The 20,576-nt window shown below is 41.3% G+C and overlaps 1 protein-coding gene across 1 annotated transcript in view; it reads left to right on the top strand.

Moving 5' to 3' along the window:
* Positions 1 to 20,576, top strand: part of EML6 (EMAP like 6) — a 188,125-nt gene that overhangs the window by 20,101 nt on the left and 147,448 nt on the right. The window contains exons 2-6 of the mRNA XM_044290143.1: positions 6,084 to 6,243; positions 8,544 to 8,642; positions 16,532 to 16,600; positions 18,228 to 18,413; positions 18,538 to 18,673. Of these exons, the coding sequence (XP_044146078.1) occupies positions 6,084 to 6,243; positions 8,544 to 8,642; positions 16,532 to 16,600; positions 18,228 to 18,413; positions 18,538 to 18,673 (650 nt within the window). The remainder of the gene's footprint in view (positions 1 to 6,083; positions 6,244 to 8,543; positions 8,643 to 16,531; positions 16,601 to 18,227; positions 18,414 to 18,537; positions 18,674 to 20,576) is intronic.

The following is a 20,576-nucleotide window of genomic DNA, read 5'->3' on the forward strand; positions in this document are numbered from 1 at the left end:
GGTCTATGTGTCCCTAATTTACCAACTACTCTGGTGGTATGTCAGCATGGAATGGTAATAAGTCTGTGCATTATAGAAATAGGGTTCTTGTTTTCTTCTGGGGATTTTGAGGGACAATGTGAATGGCGCTTATGAGGACAATTTGATTTTGTCTTTTAAGGCACAGGGCCTGGTGTTTTTCTCCTTTAAAGCTTTTTCATGAACCTTGGGCCTATTTCCCACTCCTGTTGTTTCAATGCAGTGCATATTATCATGACTGCCATTATAATATGAAAGCTCTTGGCTACTGTTGCTAGACTCCACACATGGATGGACATGGATTCACATAAATGGAACTAATATTCAGTAGCAGAAATTTTCTGCAACAAAATCTAAGTGAAAAATGTGTACGTATATATATTATAAATCCCAATGCAGAAAATGCTGTGCAGTTGACCTGTTGGCCTGTCGTAATATCACTGGAGCACTGAGAATTGTAAGGATATGGCCACACAGCGCGGTCGTGAGCCGTTCTCCACAGTAGCATGACCGCGGCGTGTTGTCATACTCTAACATTTAGCAGATGCCAGTTACACGGCTTGGTGGCGGCTGACGGACAGGTTATTCACTGCTTCCATTCAGTGGATGATTATGTGTATATTCCCTCTATTTTCTGAGAAATGCCCTAGATTCTTTGTTGGCCTTCCCAATAAGCATGATCCTGACATCCTAAATTAAGGGCTCGACACATGATTTCTTTGATTAATTAGAAAACCATAAAGCTAATTGCATTCTGCTATTTTAATTATGGAAAATGAAATAAAAAAACAGGTTCAGGGAATTCCTCAGCAATTAATTACTGGCTTAGCTAGGGGAGAATACCGAAGACTGTGCGGACACTGGCATCAGCTATTCCCAGAAATCATCTTTCTACATGACTGGTGAACGGTGCCAGAGGCGTCCGTGCCCCCCTTCTTCCTCACAGCGCAGATGACCAGCCCATTCCTGCAGATTTATAGTACTGCTGTGCCTCGGGATATTGCCTGAAATAGAGTATAGCATGCCTCTGTTCTTCATGAGCAGTATGAACACATTATTATGAAGGGAGATGATGTATAAGAAATATACGCCTAGTCTTTTCCTCTCAAGTCTATAATCTCTTCATAACTGAGACTAGCAGAACATTTTCTACCAAATAATGTCATTTAAAAAAATAATTAAAGCCTAAGTCCACTGCAATAGCTTGATTTGTCTTCTCACAGCTCCACATAGTATTTAACAGTTTCCGATACCCCATGTTGCCTAGCAACCACTTCACTCCCTGCCTAGGTGACCACCGTTTCCTCATATGTCGCTACCTCATGTTAGTGGCCAGTAGGACTAATGTGCAGATATTGCCGAGGTCAAATCACTGTGAGAGATAAGAAAGTGAATGAAGGTGAAAGCAGATAAGGCCCTTATACAGATTAGTGTAATGTGTGTGAGACGCTCTCAACTCTCCTCCGACAGAGGATGTCAGGGTAAAAAAAGGCTCCAGAAAAATGAATATTTTCACCCGATCCTATTATTCTCTTGAAAGATGGGAGAGATAACTGTTGGTCGAGCAATTATTCGTTAAATTAGAAAAGTTGCCCATAGCAACCAATCTGATTAAGTCTTAATATTTCTTAGGCCTTGGCCCTTTCTCAGGAGGCTGACGGAGGGTCATGTGACCAATCTCTTCCATCAGCGGATGCAGTTCACGTACACTGGGGACGGATACAGAGTTGTCAGCCATCTAGAAATTCCTGGACAGTTCATACAAACAGGGGTCTTTTATCCAGTGTCTGTGAAAAAATTGGATGTGTCCATGATTATTTTTTTTTTGACTGGTGATACTTGAGCAGGTCCCTTTGATTTTAATTCTCAACATTTTAAAGCTCACAGTAAATGCTGGCAATGTGTTCAGTATTAGTATCTGACCTATTGAACTGTATAAGGCTACTTTCACACCAGCGTTTTTGCTGGATCCGTCATGGATCAGCAAAAAACGCTTCCGTCATAATAATACAACAGTCTGCATCCGTTATGAACGGATCCGGTCGTATTATCTTTAACATAGCCATGACGGATCCGTCATGAACGCCATTGAAAATCATTGTGTCAGAAAAAAACTGATCTGTCTTGCTCCGCACCACATCGCGGACAGAAAAACGCTGCTCGCTGCTTGCAGGACGCAACCAAACGGAACGGAATGCATTCTGGTGCACTCCATTCCCTTCAGTTCAGTTTTGTCCCTATTGACAATGAATTGGGACAAAACGGAAGCGTTTTCCCCCGCTATTGAGACCCTATGATGGATCTTAATAGCAGAAAGGGAAAACGCTGGTAGCCTTAGTTATAATTTTTATAGTTCATTATAATTTTCCAACTTTTCCATAAAAAATGTTGGCTGTCCATGATTTTTGAATAAACTATGCACAAAAAAATTTTGGTTGGCAAGCTCGGACAGATAGGGAAACTGGCGCAGGCACAGTCCATACGCAGTGCAAGTGAATGGCGGGAGTGGTCACATGACTATCAGCGCACCTACAAGTAAACATAAATTAGGCACATTGAAGCTTCGGAAATTGGTGCCTACGCTTTAATAATGCCTTTTTGTAGCCGCATCTATATGTTCCCAGGACATGTGCAGCTAGTATTAGATAATGACCAACCCCATTATGTAAGGCTAAGATACAAAACCAGGCATTGGCCAGAGCAAGATTTAGATTTTTAACCAAAAAAATATGTGGAACATTATGCTCTGTTTCATTATTATTTGTAAAGACAGCCCCGGGACACTTTCAAGGAGCACAAGACCGACTGTTGGTATATGGCCATGTCCCAGATCACATTACCATAATTGGGGACATGAGGGTGATACGACTTCTTAGAATATTTGGAGGACTTTATTGACCATAGTGATTGTCGTGAAATCACGTAGGCGCACCACAAGCAACCCATCAGGCCATGAGGGGGCACTGTGGCACTGACTGCCCTTGTGATGTTGGATGTGACTGTAAGGGTCAACTCTGCTTCCACACTCGCCTGCACACTAGGCTACCAAGAAGTTAAACGACCCCAAAACACATCGCACATTCGCACACCACTACCATGCTGCCACCATCCGTCCGGTTAGACTGACAGAATGCCCAGGTGCAAAAGCACAACACGCACCGGAACACACTGCGTTCTAGCATACGACAGACAAACCTCTAGCACACTGGCCTTCAATGGCAGCAAGGAAAAACTTTATACATTTTCAGATTTAATATGCAACAAAAAGTGCTGTGCTAAAAGTTACAAAAAGATGACAAAAAATAAGTTTACAGTCCATAAAACAAAAGGGATAAAATGATGAATCGCCTACCAGTTCGATCAGTTAAGGATCCACGCTGGATACATTAGACGTATCTCCGGGTTCTGGCCCTGTGTGATTTTCAGTTTGCAATTTTTAAAGGGGTCTTAGCCAGCCTTCCTACCCTCCTCTTGACTCCTCATGTGACAGGGGGCTGACTAATTACTTGCAAAAGGTGGAAAGTTTTATGAAATAATCCTAATTTCAGGCACCACTTCTTGTAGGTATCCCTGAGAAGAAGAATATGGCTGGCAGATTATGCAGGATATTTTTACAAACCCAGGTATACCCAACACGAGTATGAAATATTAATCCGCTCAACCACTATGTCATTTGGTAGGTTTCCTAAAGCCGAAAATCCTGGTGTTTGAGACCAAAGAACCTCCTAGTTTCCCTGATCATATTATGAATTGCAGCCTTTGAAGTATATTTATTGGGTCTATGATATATACAGCCACCATTCACCAGTATGAGGTAGCTGAAGATGTCCTATCTGCAGCATCATAAGTCTCATTGGCATCTCTACATCACCTCGGAAGTCAGTGATGTTTTAGCGCCTCGGTGGCACTGACAAGCAGGCAGCTCGGCCCTTCATCTGCAAACTATTTTATTGTCCCCTCCAGAGTACACATCCTGGAAGTAAGAAGCTCCCATGTATCGGAGGCATCACAGGAAGAACCTATCCCTTTGCTCAGGAGTATGCAATGGTGTCTGTATTTCTACAAATGAAATGTGACTCCTACATGATACAGTACAATTCATAACACAAGTTATACAAATATAGGACGATTTATAACAGTGATCAATCACAGCCACCTCTACTATTGCTGTGCCCCACCATCATGTAAAAAAAGAATATAAATGTGGGAATTTCTTTTTTTGTAGCTAAAAAACTAAACTCAAAACTAAACAACCCCAAAAAGTACAACTTGTCCTGCAAAAAAACAAGACCTCATACACAGTGATCGACTCCCGCCGCTCCTGTTCTGGTGGCAATTAAACTGAAACTTTGCACTGCCGCCGTCAGTGATTGGTCATTTGCCGCCGTCAGTGAGTGGTCATTTCCTGCGTGTCAGGAGGAACCAACCAGGAGGTGGAGCCTGAAGGGGGACCGGACCAGAAAGCATAGGGAGTGGCTGGGGGTCAGTAAGGGGAGTGTCACACGGTGTGCTGTCCGTTGAAATGAATGGGTCCACATCCAGCTTTATAAATGGCAATCATCTCATTTCTAGAGATACCAGTGAGAATCATAGATTTTCCGCTTTACTGCCTGTAATAAAACCTCATTGTTTTTATGTTAATCTAATGTGTTTGAAATAAGTATGGATAAATAAAAAAAATAAAAAAAGATTATTCAAGATTATTCATGGGTACAATTAGGAAATGTAATATATCTTCTGTGTACCTGTGTTACTGGTGCTCCCTGATTTTATGATTGATTGAGATGTCTATGATGGAGTTTAGGATCATGGGCCCCTGCCGATCAGCACCTGGCAGCAGATTTGTACGTATGAAACTGGCTGATCTGTTCCATGTGCGCTTGGCAGCTGAAGGCATCTGTGTTGGTCCCATGTTCATATGTGCCACATTGCTGAGAAAATTACGTTTTAATATATGCAAATGAGCCTCTAGGAGCAACAGGGGCGTTGCCGTTACACCTAGAGGCTCAGCTCTCTGCAACTGCAGCGCCCTCTCCACTTTGATTGACAGGGCCAGGCAGGTGTGAGGACGTTTACACTCCCTGGCCCTGCCAATCAAAGTGCAGGAGGGCATAGCTTTTGCAGAGAGAGCAGAGCCTCTAGGTGTAATAGCAACGTCTCCGTTGCTCTTAGAGGCTAATTTGCATATATTCAAACATAATTTGTCTCATTCAGTCATTTAAAGGGAACCGCAGCATACGCAGCATGATTTCAGTGGTCTGCCCCTCCTGGGCTGGCAGTCAGTACTTTTAGAGTACTACATGCCAAACTCACACCAGCACTGCAAGTGGGATGAGTCCACTAAGAGCTGTCTCACACGAGCGAGTCCATTGCGGGAATCCCGCTCCGTGTGTGAGTGTGACCCTCCGCTCTGGACTTGCAGCAGCGCACGGCATTATCATGATTTATAATGCTGTGTGTCTCTGCATGGCCTTTTTTCCACAGAATCATAGTGACATAAAGCTGTCAGTATGATTCTGTAGCAATAAGGCCATGCAGAGACACACAGTATTATAAATCATGATAATGCCATGCGCTCCTGCAAGTCCAGAGCGGAGGATCACAGTCACACACGGAGCGTGATTCCCGCAATGGACTCGCTCGTGTGAAACAGCCCTAAGGGGCCGCCTGGCTAGAAGCCGTTGAGGTTTGCTGTCCCTGCCCTCCTCCGCCTCCTGACAATGATTGGCAGGTTTCTTTCCTGTTGTGAATAGAAAAGATACCTGTCAGTCCTTATCTGGAGGCAGGGGAGAGCAGGAACAGCGAATCTCATAGGACTCATCTCCCTCGCACTCTAGGGTTTGGCATATAGTACTCTGAAAGTACTGACTGCCAGCCCAGAAGGGAGAGACCTCTGAAATCATGCCAATCACCTGTCCCACCCTTAGTACACATGACAGGTTCCCTTTAAATATTCACTAATATAATTAAGATTTCTGATATGATTAATACACAAGAATTTTTAATTCAATTGTAAAACCAGGAGAAATTGATCTTTTTTTCCCATTGTGTTTTATGGTCTGCAGCCTTGCTTTACATCCAGACAAAACCCTTGTTGCCACAGGACAGGTCGGAAAAGACCCTTACATATGTATCTGGGATTCATACACGGTGCAGACAGTTTCCATCCTGAAAGATGTGCACACGCATGGAGTAGCTGGCTTGGCGTTTGATTCAGATGGACAGGTCTGTATCTAGTAAGCTGGTTTAGTATATTTCGCATGGTCTTAGACAGACGGTCATAACGCAATTTGCACTATCATTTTAATACCGCAATATCATCGGCTAAAGAAATGGAGGAGACACAGGAGACGTCTCTATAAATCAGAAGGGATAAGGCATAGACCAAACAAATCGTCAACTAAGCAACAGGAATTGTGTACAATGGTGCTGGGAAGAACTTTTGATTATGTAGCCATCTCAGCACATTACCCAGGTTTTAAACGGTCCTGTTTCGGCTGTAGTAAGTCAGTGTTCTAGCAACTTATCATGAGTAGCTTTTGACCAGCTACACAAAAGTCGGACCCAAATTTAAACAGAATCTGCAGGCAGCATGTAATAGAGCAGGAGGAGCATAGCAGATTGATATATAGTTTTGTGGGAAAAGATTCAGTAAAACTTTTAAATATCTGCTCTTTCTGAGCTCAGTTGTACACAAGGAGGTCTTATCAGTGACTGACAGCTATCTCTGTATACACACTTACACAGAGAATGCTATCAATCACTGATAACACCTCCCCCATGTACAGCTATCAGTGACTGACGGCTATCTCTCTGCACATTGACACAGGGAATTCTATAAATCACTGATAATCTCTCCCCATATACAGCTATCCGTGACTGACAGCCTTCTATGTATACACCTTTACACAGAGAATGCTATCAAGGTGGCCCCGTGTACAACTGAAGTCAGAAGTAGCAGAGATTTCATGGTATAAATTACACATTTGGTTAAATCATTTCCCATAAAACTATATATCAACCTGCTCAGCTCCTCCTGCTCTATAACATGCTGCCTGCAGATTACACTTCATTACATGGTGACAGGTTCTCTTTAAAGGCAATGCTACCAAATACTAACCACCTACATTTAAACTTCAGAGCAACTGGAAATGTGTATAGGGAATATATGTCATGAATTGTAAAAAATTGAGTTTTAAAGGGGATGAAAGTTATACCCTATCCCCTTCTCGAGATCGTGGGTGTCCCAGTGGTCAGATGTCAAGAGCAAGGAATCCATGCTCCCCCCTAGTGCAGAGGCAGGTCAAGCATGTATCCTTCCACTCCATTCAGTCTCTATGGCCTGCTGGCTATTTCTGTCAGTCAAGTAGATCCGGTACTGAAAACAATGTAAGTCAATGGTTAACAGATCCGTCACCCATTGACTTTCAATGTATTTAGTGATGGATCTGTTTTTTTTTGTTATTTTTTTTTTTCGTTTTAATTTCACACAACCGCATCCTAACGGAACAGATGCACCCTGATGTGTAAAATTAAAACTGATTCGTTTAATTGCTGTATTGAGATCCTCTGCTGGATCTCAATACCGGAATTAACAACGTAAGTGTGAAAGTAGCCTATGGCCTCATGCACACAACAGTATTTTTTCACGGTCCGCAAAACGGGGTTCCGTTGTTCCGTGATCCGTTTTCAGTTTTTGTTTGCGTGTGTCTTCCTTGATTTTTGAAGGATACACGGACATGAAAAATGAAAAAAAAAATCTAAGTCAAGTTTGCCTTTGAAATGATAGGAAAAAACGGACATGGACACGGATCACGGACGCGGATGACAATCTTGTGTGCATCCGTGATTTTTCACGGACCCATTGACTTGAATGGGTCCGTGAACCGTTGTCTGTGAAAAAAATAGGACAGGTCCTATTTTTTTCACGGACTAGAAACACGGATCACGGACGTGGATGCCAAACGGTGCATTTTCCGATTTTTCAACGGGCCCATTGAAAGTCAATGGGTCCGCGGAAAAAAGCTGAAAACGGAACAACGGCCGCGGATGCACACAACGGTCGTGTGCATGAGGCCTAAGGTGTATGTAAACTTCTGATTTAAACTGTATAGAATTATACTTTACAGACCAGTTTATAGACCGGAGTCAGTGGTGCTGTAATGTTTACCATCTGCTTTTGTGTTTTGTTAGGAAAAATCCAATTTGTGGCAAAAATAGTGTAAAATCTCATATAACATTGCTCATCTTACTGCCAATTGATAAGTATTCATAAGTGTTAGTATTGTCACTCCCATAGTGCCCACATAGCTCATCACTGATCTAATGATTAATAGAGAAGACTATATATATAATATATATATATATATATATAATATATATTATTTGTATTGCATACTGTATACAGTCAGATATACTTTAAGTGATATTGTATAAGATTAGTGCAGTATATGGACTATTAGATTCATTGTAATTATTAGGATATGTTGAAGCACTGATATCTTGTTCCTTCTCTCTCTCCATAGCGCCTCGCCTCTGTGGGTCTGGATGCCAAAAACACAGTTTGCATTTGGGATTGGCAGAAAGGCAAAGTATTGGCAACCGCTACTGGCCACTCCGACAGGGTATCACAAGAGTCCCATATACTTTTGTTGTGGACTGTATGCATGTTTATGTGCTTGAGGGCTGCCTTGGTTAATTTCTGAATACTAAGAGTATGTTCACATGGCAAATGTTGAATGACCCTCAGATTTTTACAAGGATTTACAGTTTCCGAGCGGGTTCGCATTCGTCTTATAAATTCCGTTACAGCGTTCCGTTATAACAGCGTTCTAACTGAATTTTATGAAGGAATTCAAAACGGAAACATTTAAGAGGCATTCTGTTTTGCTCTGTCCTGTCGACTGGACTTTTTTCCCCGTCATAAATAATGGAAAAAAACAGAACCGTTACGGTATATGTGCTCATAGAGATGTATTAGGACGGAGAAAAACGGAATGCCTCTTAAAGGTTCCCATTTTGAATTCCGTCTTAAAATTCGGTTATAATCCGTTATAACTCTGTTATAATGGAACCCTATAACAGAATTTATAACGCGAATGCGAACTCGCCCTTACATGCTGACGATTTGTACGCGGATTTAGCTTAATTCAATAGGAGTACTTTGCATGTGGTAACCCAGCTGTGGTTTCCGTATGGAACGCAATGTAAAAAGTGACATGCTGGTTCTTTTTACTGCAACACTGATTCCAAATCTGCACGTGGTTAATTCCACGCTGTATAAACTATGACACGGACTTCCCATTGACAACAATAACACACACAATGCAACAGCACTCTGCAAACACAGAATGTACGAACTAATGCTATACTTACTATATCAATAAGGGCTCGTTCACACGACCGTGGTTTGGTTCCGCATCCGAGCTGCATATTTTGCGGACTGGGTGCGGACCCATTTACTTCAATGGGGCCGCAAAAGATGCAGACAGCACTCCGTGTGCTGTCTGCATCCGTTGCTCCGTTCTGTGGCCCCCCCAAAAATCATGTCCTATTCTTGTCTGTTTTGCCGACAAGAATAGGCATTTCCATAAAGGGCCATCTGTGGAAGGCGCACGGGCGGCATCCGTGTTTTGCGGATCCGCAATTTGCGGACCGAAAAACAGGGCACAGTCGTGTGAACAAGACCTAAATGAGAGGTCCTTAGGGAGGTGGATCTTAAGCGGATTTCAGCTTTAGAAATTAGCTGAATTCCACATGGAAAATCTGCCATGTGAGCATACCCTTACAATGTGTTTGGTAAAAGAGCAATGCTACTTAAAAAAATATATAAACTTTATAAAAAGTGGAGTAAATTGCAGCTACTGTTTTTGTTGTTCAATTACTTTTAATAAGGAAGTCATATTGAAAACAGCGGTACAGCTGACATACAATAATTCCATCATATTGAGATCATAATACAGATAAGCCACTGTACGTGACACTGAAGTGAACAGCATAAATCTATAATAACTTCTTATAGAGCAGATAATGAAATAAAACAAAGTACACAAAACACAAACACTTGTGTTTGACGGCAACCAAATAGACAGAGGAAGGGGGACACACACAAAAGGGAAGGTATCATTTAGTGAAGGTGGGAATCTGTCAGAGTTACCCGCTACTATCAGCTGGAGCTAACCAACTAAGAAACGCCTGAGTATCCTTGAATAAAATCCAAGGGGTCCATGTTTTAAGATACTTCCTATCGGTACCTTCATCTGCAGCCAATAATTCCTCCATCCTGCATATTTTTTTCAAAAGTGTCTAACCATTCTTTGACGTGTGGAACGTCCCGAGACTTCCAGTGTCTAGGCACAACCAAACGTGTGGCCTGCACAAACATTTTTAGAAGGCCCTTCTTTAGCGTTTGAATGGGCCGGGAAGTTGGATAGCAGACTCCCCCACTGTGTTGTAGAACCTGTAACCTGATTGTATAGGTCGTTCAAAGCCTCCCAAAATGGGGACAATTTAGAACACTGCCACCAAATGTGAGACATGGTACCCCTCTCTCTTCCGCATCTCCAACATAAATCCGAGCAGGTCGGGTAGAAGGAATGCAAGACAGCTGGCGTCCTATACTATCTAGACATAATCTTAAAAAAAAATTCTTGCAAACCACAGCTGACGGAAGACTTGTGGGACAGGGTGAATGCTTTTATCCACTGTTCCACAGATAAATTTTTCCCCAGTTCCTTCTCCCAAGCCTTTACGTATGGCAAAGAAGATGGAGATATCCCACTCTCCTGCAGCAGCCCATAGACCAGAGACACCAAATGGGTGGGTGGAGACTCCTGGAGACATAAAGATTCAAAGGCCCTAAGGTCTCTAGATAGGGTGGAAATGGGCCCTAGAGAGGATATGAACTTCTTAATGCAAATATACTGGAACCAGGCCCCCCTGTCAGTCTGCCCAGAGAAGGAGTCTAGGGTCGCATTACTGTTTTCAGTACTAACTGGTGTACCCTTATATTCTCCTCCCTACGAAGGCCCAACAGCGACTGCTGGCTCATTCCCATTGGGAAGCTAGGGTTGTTGAAAATAGGTGTCATGGGACCTTGAAAGGAAGTGCATCCTAGAGGTACAGTGCATTTGTCCCAGATCTGCAGCACCCCATTGGTGACAAATGGAAGGTGATCAGGTCTGTGTGATTTGGAAATCCACAATAGATCTTGAACCGGGAAACCCATCTCTTGCCTTTCAAACTGGACCCACTTCTTGGAGGAATTACTGTGGAACCAGTCCAACACATAGGAGAGGATCGTCGCTCTAAGGTACAGTTGCATATCCGGGACTCCCATCCCCCCACTCATCTTGGCTCTTGTTAAAAAAACTCATCCCCAATCTAGGGGACGAGGCAGCCCATATGAAGTCCAAGAACCGAGTTCTAAGGGACTTGAAAAAGGCACACAGCAGTGGGATGGGGATGGTTCTAAAGAGGTACTAAATTCTTGGCAGCACATTCATCTTTAGCGTTTGTATTTTCCCAAACCACGATAGAGGAAGTCTCCCCCATGACAGTAAATCTTTCTTAATGTCTTCTAAAAGCGGGACAAAATTCTGTTGATACAGGTTGGCTAAACGGGATGGAATGGCTGTCCCCAGGTATAAGATACAGTCCTCTTTCCATTGAAAAGAAAACTAAGCTTTCCAGGACGAAACTGTAACAGGCGGTATGTTGACATTAAGTATCTCGGACTTGTGGAGGTTCACCTTGAAGTTGCTTAAGTCCCGAAGAGAGAGAACTCCCTCAAAATGTTGGGGAGACTAACGACCGTATCGGAACAATATATTGTTCCGATACGGTTCCGAAAGAGCCCCGTTCACCTGCACTTGAGCTCTAGGGTTGTGATATAAGGCAAGGATCCTATGTGTCATATTGGGACCCAGTCTGAAAGCACCCATAGCCTCCTGCAAAATTACCCAATCTACCCGGTCAAAGGCTTTTTCCGCATCGACCGAAAGGAGGCATAGGGGGGATCCGGAGGAGGTGGCCCTCGCAATATGGGCTAAAGATCTGATAGTATTGTCTCTTGCTTGCCGTCCAGGGACAAAGCCCACCTGGTCTGCATGAATGAAAGACGGCATGTAGTCTTTCAGCCTGTCGGCAAGGATTTTGGCATAAATCTTGTTGATCAGTGAAATTTGGCGGTATTTGCTGCACATCAAAGGATCTTTACCCTGTTTGGGAAGTACGCAAATATGAGTCGTCAAAGCCTGAGCTGGAAAGCAAGAGCCATTTGTTATAGAATTACACATATCAGTGAGGGAAGGGAAATATCGTCTAGAAATGTCTTATAAAAGCGAGGGGTGTAGCCATCCGGGTCTGGGCATTTACTAACCTCTAATCTTTTAACAACCCCCTGAATCTCGTTAAAGAACAGAGCGGCGGGAGAACAAAGCGGCGCCCCGGAATAATAGTAAGTGCAGTGAGATCCCGGGGCGCCGCTCTACACAGCCTGATAAATATCGTACAATGTTTGGACCGATGAAAGGTTCTCTCTAAGGGAGCAGTGGAAAGGGACAGAGGACATTGATAAAAGCTGTCATTATAAGATAATTATAGATCTTTTGACAATCATTGACAGTCTAGCTCAGGCATACATGCCTAGCTCTAATAAACTAGCAAATAAAATATGACAGTTACCCTTTAATCAAATTTCATATATTTTTTTTTACTTCTTTTATGCACGTTTGGCCATTTTTTATTTATTATGCAATCCACAGTTTTTTAAAACTCCACATTTCATTACATTATTAGCGAATTATAATTTGGAAAATTAGACAAACTCCAAAATGTAAAAATTAATTCTCATTATACCCCTAGATGAATAATGTAAAAAAAAATTATTCTCACTACACCCCTAGATATATACTTTGGGGGTTGTAGTTTCCAAAATGTGATCACATTTCGGGTACTTCAGGGTAACTTCAAATACGACACAGCGCCTGAAAATTATTCCAGGGAAATCTGGCCTCCAAAAACCATATTGTGCTCCATCTGTTCTAAGCTCTGCCGTGCACCCATATAGCAGTCGACAGCCACATATGGGGTGTTACTGTAAACTGCAGAATCAGGGTAATAGATTCTGAGTTTAGTTTGGCTGTTAACCCTTTCTGTGTTACAGGAAAATTTTGAATAAAATGAAAAATGTGCAAAAAAGTGAAATTTTTTAATTTCATCTCAATTTTCCTTTAATTTTTGTGGAGCCCCTAAAGGGTTAACAAAGTTTGTAACATCAGTTTTGAATAACTTGAGAGGTGTAGTTTCTAAAATGGGGCAATTTTTGGGTGGTTTCTACTATGTAAAGCCAACAAAGTGACTTCATTATTGAACTGGTTCTTAAAAGAGTGGGTTTTAGAAATTTTCTTAAAAAATTTAAGAATTGCTTCTAAAATTCTAGGCCTTCTAATGTCCTAAAAAAATAAAATGACATTTTTAAAGTGATGCCAACATAAAGTAGACATATGGGAAATGTAAAGTAATAACTATTTTGTGAGGTATCACTATTTGCCTTTAAAGCAGAGAAATAAAAATTTTAAAAATTATACATTTTTCAAACTTTTCGGTACAATTTGGATTTTTTTTATAAATAAAGGTAAAAAGCATATTGACTCAAATTTACGACTAACATGATGTACAATATGGCACGAGAAAACAATCTCAGAATGGCTTGGATAAATAAAAGCTTTCCAAAGTTATTACCACATAAAGTGACACGTGTCAGATTAGCAAAAATCAGTCTGGTCACGAAGGTGCAAAATGGTCCGGTCATTAAGGGGTTAAACGGCTTTTCATCATGCTTATAAATTTAAGGCTCTGTTCACACTTCAGTTGGGAGTTTTCATTGGCATTTCTACCAGATTTGGCGGCAGTAATAGTGCAGTTATGGGGTGCTATTCTTGCCATCAAAACAATGGAAACAACAAATAAAACCCAACATATCCCATTGTAAGTCATCATGAATGGAAAACACGATGCAGATGTGAACATAGGCTTAGTGTCCATGATATAGAGGAATGTGGCAGCAGGAGGAGTGCAGTTTTTGTGTACTTATGGGGAAATCTGGGATACAAAGAACCCAATGGACATATTTAATTCTTCTTCAAATTTAAAGGCTAAAACGTCCTACATCTGCCTGGGCATACCCCTTGTTCATGGGCTAGACATATACACACATGGGCTGCTCCTCTTGTAGTCAGGTCACAACCCCTAGGAATTCCATTTGAGGTAACTGTAAGTGTATTCGAAGGCTAAAATACTTCTAGTATTCAGTTTGTTAGTGTTAGATTTTAAGAACCCCTCTGAAGGGAGTCGATCACCAGAACAGACTTTTTTAACATGGAGCATCTAATAGATGCAGATGGCCCAACAAAGAAATAAGTGGGAGCATGACTCCTTGTAGACACCTGTTTAGGAAGAACTGGTAGTTTCTACTTACAGTAGACATTGGAGAAGGTCTGGTAGCTCCATAGATAACAAATGGTCTGCAAAACCAATCACAACCAAAATTCTATACAAACTAGTATCTAGTGTCTACGGGTAGGCAACATACCTACCTTTGTCAATTGAAATATGGATATTATGGAGCGGTATCCAATGGAAATGTACAATTTAACTAACCAATTGTGTGCCTGTTGATAGAAGTACTTAAAGAGAACTTTCTCAAGCTGTGCTGCAAAATGGAAAGCAAAGCAATTAGTCTTCTCTGAAAAAATAAATTGCATGCGCTCATTGATCATGATGGCTGTGCACATCTGCTATACACGTGAGGTGTAGTATAAACTACACGACAAAAAGGAAATTTTAGGATATATCAGATTAAATTCTCTCAATGTTCTTGTCTGAATGATTTGGAAAAGTGGGGCACAAGTACTGATCAGGCATCCTAATGCTTATAGTACCCAATGGCTCTCCACACCTAATGTCCTGGCACAGTCAACATATTACAAGTGCCATTCAAAGCAATTGTATTCTCCAGTACAATGTGGAGGCACTGGCACAATGTTTTGATGGCAATATAACAAGCCTTCTCATAACTCCATTAACAGAATGCAATGTATGGTCAAGACACTCCATCAAAACTCTAGAATAGATGCCTGTACTCCCTTGTGGAGTAATGATGATATGCCAGAGTTGAAATTTTGGGAGAGTATTCGATTTTGGAAGCAAGCAGACGTTGTGTATTTATCTCCATTAAAAAACAGGGATGCCCTAAAATCTTTTCTAGAAATCACAACTATATGTGCTCTCCCTAACAATCAAATCTTTCAGTTTTTCTCACCCTCGTCATGCTCCACAAACTCAGTTCAAACCCTCTCCACCATCATTTTAGGATTTTCCGCTCAATACGTTACTCATCACTCCCTCTGTAAATGGCCATGTCACAGCCTTCTACTGCAGTCTTTTCTGCTTGTGAGGTAGAAACTACACATAGTACTGGCCAAAAAAAAAACTAAAAACATGGGAGGTGGATGTTAGCAACTGGTTTTGGCATCCCATGGAGACATCCAAATTGGTTTCTGCTCAGTGGAGATCTCCAAATTGGGTTCTGCTTGGTGGAGACCTCCAAATTGGGTTCTGCTTGGTGGAGACCTCCAAATTGGCTTCTTATTGATGGAGACATCCAAACTGGTCTTGCTTGATGGAAACATCCAAAATGGTTTCTGCTCAGTGGAGATTTCTAAATTGGTTTCTGTTCAGTGGAGACGCCTAAACTGGTTTCTGCTCAGTGGAGGTCTCCAAATTAGCTTCTTCTTGATAGAGACATCCAAACTGGTTTCTGCATAGTGGAGATCTCAAAATTGGTTTCTGCTCAGTGGAGAAATCCAAATTTGTTTTCTGCTCAGAAGAGATCTCCAAATGGTTTCAGGTCAATGGAGACAACCAAATTGGTTTCTAATTGGCGCTTCTTTCCCCTCATTCTAGAGATCTGTCTCAGCGCTCAGACCCCCAGCTATCTAAACTTTTAATATGTCTTATGAGATATCAAAAGTTTACTGAAAGTACAGTGCCACTTTAAAAGATTTATCCCACAAATTTTATAAAAAAATTTAAATATCTGGAGTAATGTGAATCATTATATTCTGGTAGTTGTAGTTTCACAAAAGGTTACTGATCCCTGCTATAGAGCATGTTAGTCCACCACTGAATGTAGGAGAGGGTATGTCGGGCTATAATAGCCAGACGCACTGCCGCTGCTGGGATACTGGCTCACGTAGATTTCAGTCTTCTTCCATGTCAGAAAACTGATGTCGAAGATGATAAATGTGGTGGGGCCACTGGGCCTCGCTCCCTCCACACTTAGTGCTGTTGAAAAAGTCAAGAACATGCAGTTTGCGACTTTTTCACACTGCAGAAGTGGCATATCTGTATGACATATGTGGTCCATTAAATTGGGATTTGATATAATGCGATAAAGTGCAATATATGATAAATATAAGTATGCAATAAATATCACTTTATTTACTTACAGATCTTTGATATCTCATGGGATCCGTATCAGCAGAACAGATTGGTCAGTTGTGGGGTCAAACATATCAAGGTGAGTTATTTGACAATTTTCTTTAAATAATAGGGTTTCTTTGTGTTTTACTGCTTAAAAATACACGTTTCTATACTTCGTCAATTAACATTTGTGTCATGTGATACGTCATAGTTTAAAAATTTGTATGATATCCTGGATCGAAAAAACAAACCAAAAAAATGCAATCATGTAGAAATAATGCAGCAAACAGTCTAGTGGCTGGACTGAATAATACTAAATCTTAAGTTATACTTTCTGTTATTATTTATTTCTTGTTCTTTTCCCTTAGAATATTTGAATCATATTTAATCGTACATTCATAAAAATAAAAAAAATTTCCCAAAATGCCCAAATTTTCTGTATACTTAAAATATACGTATTTTTTCAATGTGTGGGTCCCTCACTCCTGCGGGGTGCCATGTCTTATCACAGCCATCGCTGTGACGTATTGACTGGGATTATAAACGGAAATGAGGTGGGGACCCGAACAGTGGCAGCCAAAAAATTGTGCATAATTCAGAGGGGAAATCCTGCAGCAAACTACTGTACATTATAGGAGGATGGGGTTTTGAAAACCCATCCACATGTAGCTGAACAATTCTACAATAAAAATGGGTATGCTACAATATATAGTGTGAATTCCACAGTGGCTCACTTGTGCAGGGAAATCCATATGTAACACTAGTGGATTTTGCTGTAGATTTGGAGTACCCTACTGTATATGAGAGTTTCATTATTTTTAGCATTTTAGGCAATTTTATTAATTAATGTATTTATTTAGTATCACTGGAAAATCCCTTTAAAGGCTATGTACACCTTTGGGGGGCATTTTTTTTAATTATTGCATTGTACCCATTTTGAGCTAAAAATATATATTTTAATTGGTATTTATCATTTTTTCTGTACAGAGCTGAGATTCTCGAGTAGCACCTTTTGGATTTTCTGTCTTTTCGTCAGACCAGGAGCTGAGGGGCTCCTTATTTCTGCTCTTTGACATTATAAACACTCGTTATAGCTCGGTACTTATTTTACTGATAAATGTTTATGGCCTTTCAATAGTTTAGAGATAAGGTTTATTAGATGACCGGCACAAAGTGAAAGAATCTGTCACACAGCTAGAAAAACTGTTAACCCATTGTGACAGAACAGCTCAATATTTAAAATAAAGACCAATTGAAAAAAATGATTTTTAGCCAAAAAGGAGTAACATGCAATCATAAAACAAAAAATTGCCTCTGAAGGTGTACATAGCCTTTAAGGTTCTTTCCAGCATTAATTAATGTGCACTGTTAGTGCAAGTGTGTTTTACACTAACAGTGCACACTAAGGAATTGCTTAAAGGTTATATCCCGTGATTGATGTAAAAAGTGAAATTCAGACATCATATAGTACATATTTCTAATAAAGTTAGAACCGGCCTGTACCTCACATGGATCCAGAGCTCCCCATTCATTGCTCCAGTTCTGCTCCCTACAAATGAGAAATGTTGCTTGTTTTAGTAAAATTGGCAGTAGGCTACAGAAATACATAACTAAATTTCTCCCATAGAGGTGTATCTGAAAAATGGGTACAGACAGGGTGAAATTACCATTACTTTAGTAAGTAGTACATGTTTTCTTGATTTGGATCTCTTGTGTTCTTATAGTTCTGGACTTTATGTGGAAATGCCCTCACAGCAAAGAGAGGGATTTTTGGGAAAACTGGAGATTTACAGACCATATTGTGCTTATCGTGTGCAAGAGATGACGTCACTTACTCAGGTGCATTAAATGGGGACATCTATGTGTGGAAGGGTCTGATGCTGGTCCGTACCATTCAAGGAGCTCACAGTGTAAGTGTTACTGGTGTATACTGGTAGGTACCCCACCCCTACTGTGTCCTAGGACAGTACATGTGAAGGTGCTTTGTAAGGTTTATACTGTATCTCAGTGTATTTCCTTCTCTTTACATCAAAGGCTGGGATTTTTAGTATGTATGCCTGTGAAGAAGGCTTTTGTACTGGTGGAAGAGATGGCTGCATTCGTCTATGGGACAACGACTTCAAAGCCATCACTAAAATTGATCTTCGTGAAAGTGAGCAAGGTTATAAGGGTAGGTGATGTGTTTTTATCACTTAACTTGTTCAAAGTGCAAGTCCTTTCTCTTTGGTTTTCCCTGAAATCGTAGCTATTTTTTATGTATCACTGTAAGCACGCATCTATTGATACCAGATACTAATAGGTTCAGCCAGAATCAGACTGGCCCACCAGAGTAGCAGAGGATTTATCCCCTGGTAGACCCAGGCTCCAATACTATAGTGGGCAGCAAAGGTCCAGGAAAAGAAATCACTTTCCACTAGGTTCTTTAAACCAAAATCCATGAGACTTTATTAATTATGTGGTGTTTGGGCCCTGAGAATGATTTCCTCTGGTAGGCCCAGTGAACCCCAGTCCAACAATGGGTTCAGCCACTTTCTTATGTCATTTTCGCGTATCCACGTGGAAAACCTCAAACCAACGATTGATAACATGCCATAATTATCTAGTAAACTAGGGCCCCTATCATGAGAAAAGAGTGACCCTTATCCCCCATTTCAACAACAAATATCAGGGGTAGACGGGGATGTCTCTGGATGATGCTCTCTATTTAAAGGGCTTGTCCCTTTAAAACAGGTTACCTCCTAGCCACAGGATAGGAGATATGTATCTGTTCAGCAGGGGTCCAACCGCTGGGGCTCCTGACGATCATGAAAACAGGGACCTGTGTTCACTGATTAGAATGGAGTGGCGGACAGGCATGCGTGCTGCTGCTCCATTCAATGCTATGGGGCTGATGGAGATAGCTGAGCGTTGTACTCGGCTGTCATTGGCAGTTTCATAGAGTTGAATGGAGTGGTGGACACACATGCATGTGTTCTATTCCACTAAAGCGGGGAAATGTGGCTCTTCATTCTCTTAACTAGTGGGGGCCTCAGAAGATGGACCCCTGACAATCAGACACGTATCCCCTATTTTGTGGATAGAGGATAAGTTGTTGTAATGGGACAACCCCTTTAAGTCAGTGAGGCTTGTGGAAACTGTATGACCCCCTCCCTGTTCTTCAGTGACAACTTTGAATATGTGATGGATGTGAAGAACAATCAATGTTTAAATTTGAAAAAATATATAAGTTTATCAGCAATATATGTTTAGTTCAGGACACGCAGTAGCACCTTCCTTGCCTGTACCCAGCAGAAAAGATAGATTTCCCTTTAAGCCGTCCTTACACCTATGCTGGCAATGTGACAACTGGTAAGTGCTAGCGATTGGCACAATTGCGAATAAATGAAATGGCTTTGTTGGCAGAATAGACCTGTCCATAGGATTGTTCCAGAAGGGCGTGCATGCTGACAGCTCCAGGACCCAGGTAAACACGTCTTCATTAGGCAGGCTAGGTCTCAGGAGACATCTGCCTAAGTCCTTCTGAAACCCGAGAGAGCTGCTATTTATATAGCAAATGTACAGCTTTAATACTAGAAATACAGTCATTAAACTATTTTATGTTTTTCTGCCAGACTAGTAATGTTCCATTCTTGTGCCCTCCTTGTGCACATACTCTACAGAATTAAAGGGCTATTCTTCTCTTGATAAGAGGGTATATTGCTGCGATATGCCACCACTATATGATCGTCAGAGATCTGACCTGTGGACCCACAGCGATCCTGAAAATGAAGGGGCAACAGATTTACGACAGCTTCCCCTTTCTACCCAGCTGTGCTACATGACCCTGTTCATTGAAATCAGTGCTGTGGCCCCTTCATTCTCAGAATCGGACCCCCACCAACAGGGTTGCCAACCAGAAGTTTCCTTTTTTCTGGACAACTTATCCCAAAATCACAGACAGTCAACCCTTTTTTTTTACGGACAAATTGAAATCCATAATCAATGATAAAGATTATACAGTAAGTATTATAGTGATAATAATTTTACCAACATCTACTGCGAGCTGTGAAATAATGAGAATTACCACCAACATA

Source organism: Bufo gargarizans, chromosome 4 (assembly GCF_014858855.1).
Source record: "Bufo gargarizans isolate SCDJY-AF-19 chromosome 4, ASM1485885v1, whole genome shotgun sequence".
Lineage (NCBI taxonomy): Eukaryota > Metazoa > Chordata > Amphibia > Anura > Bufonidae > Bufo > Bufo gargarizans.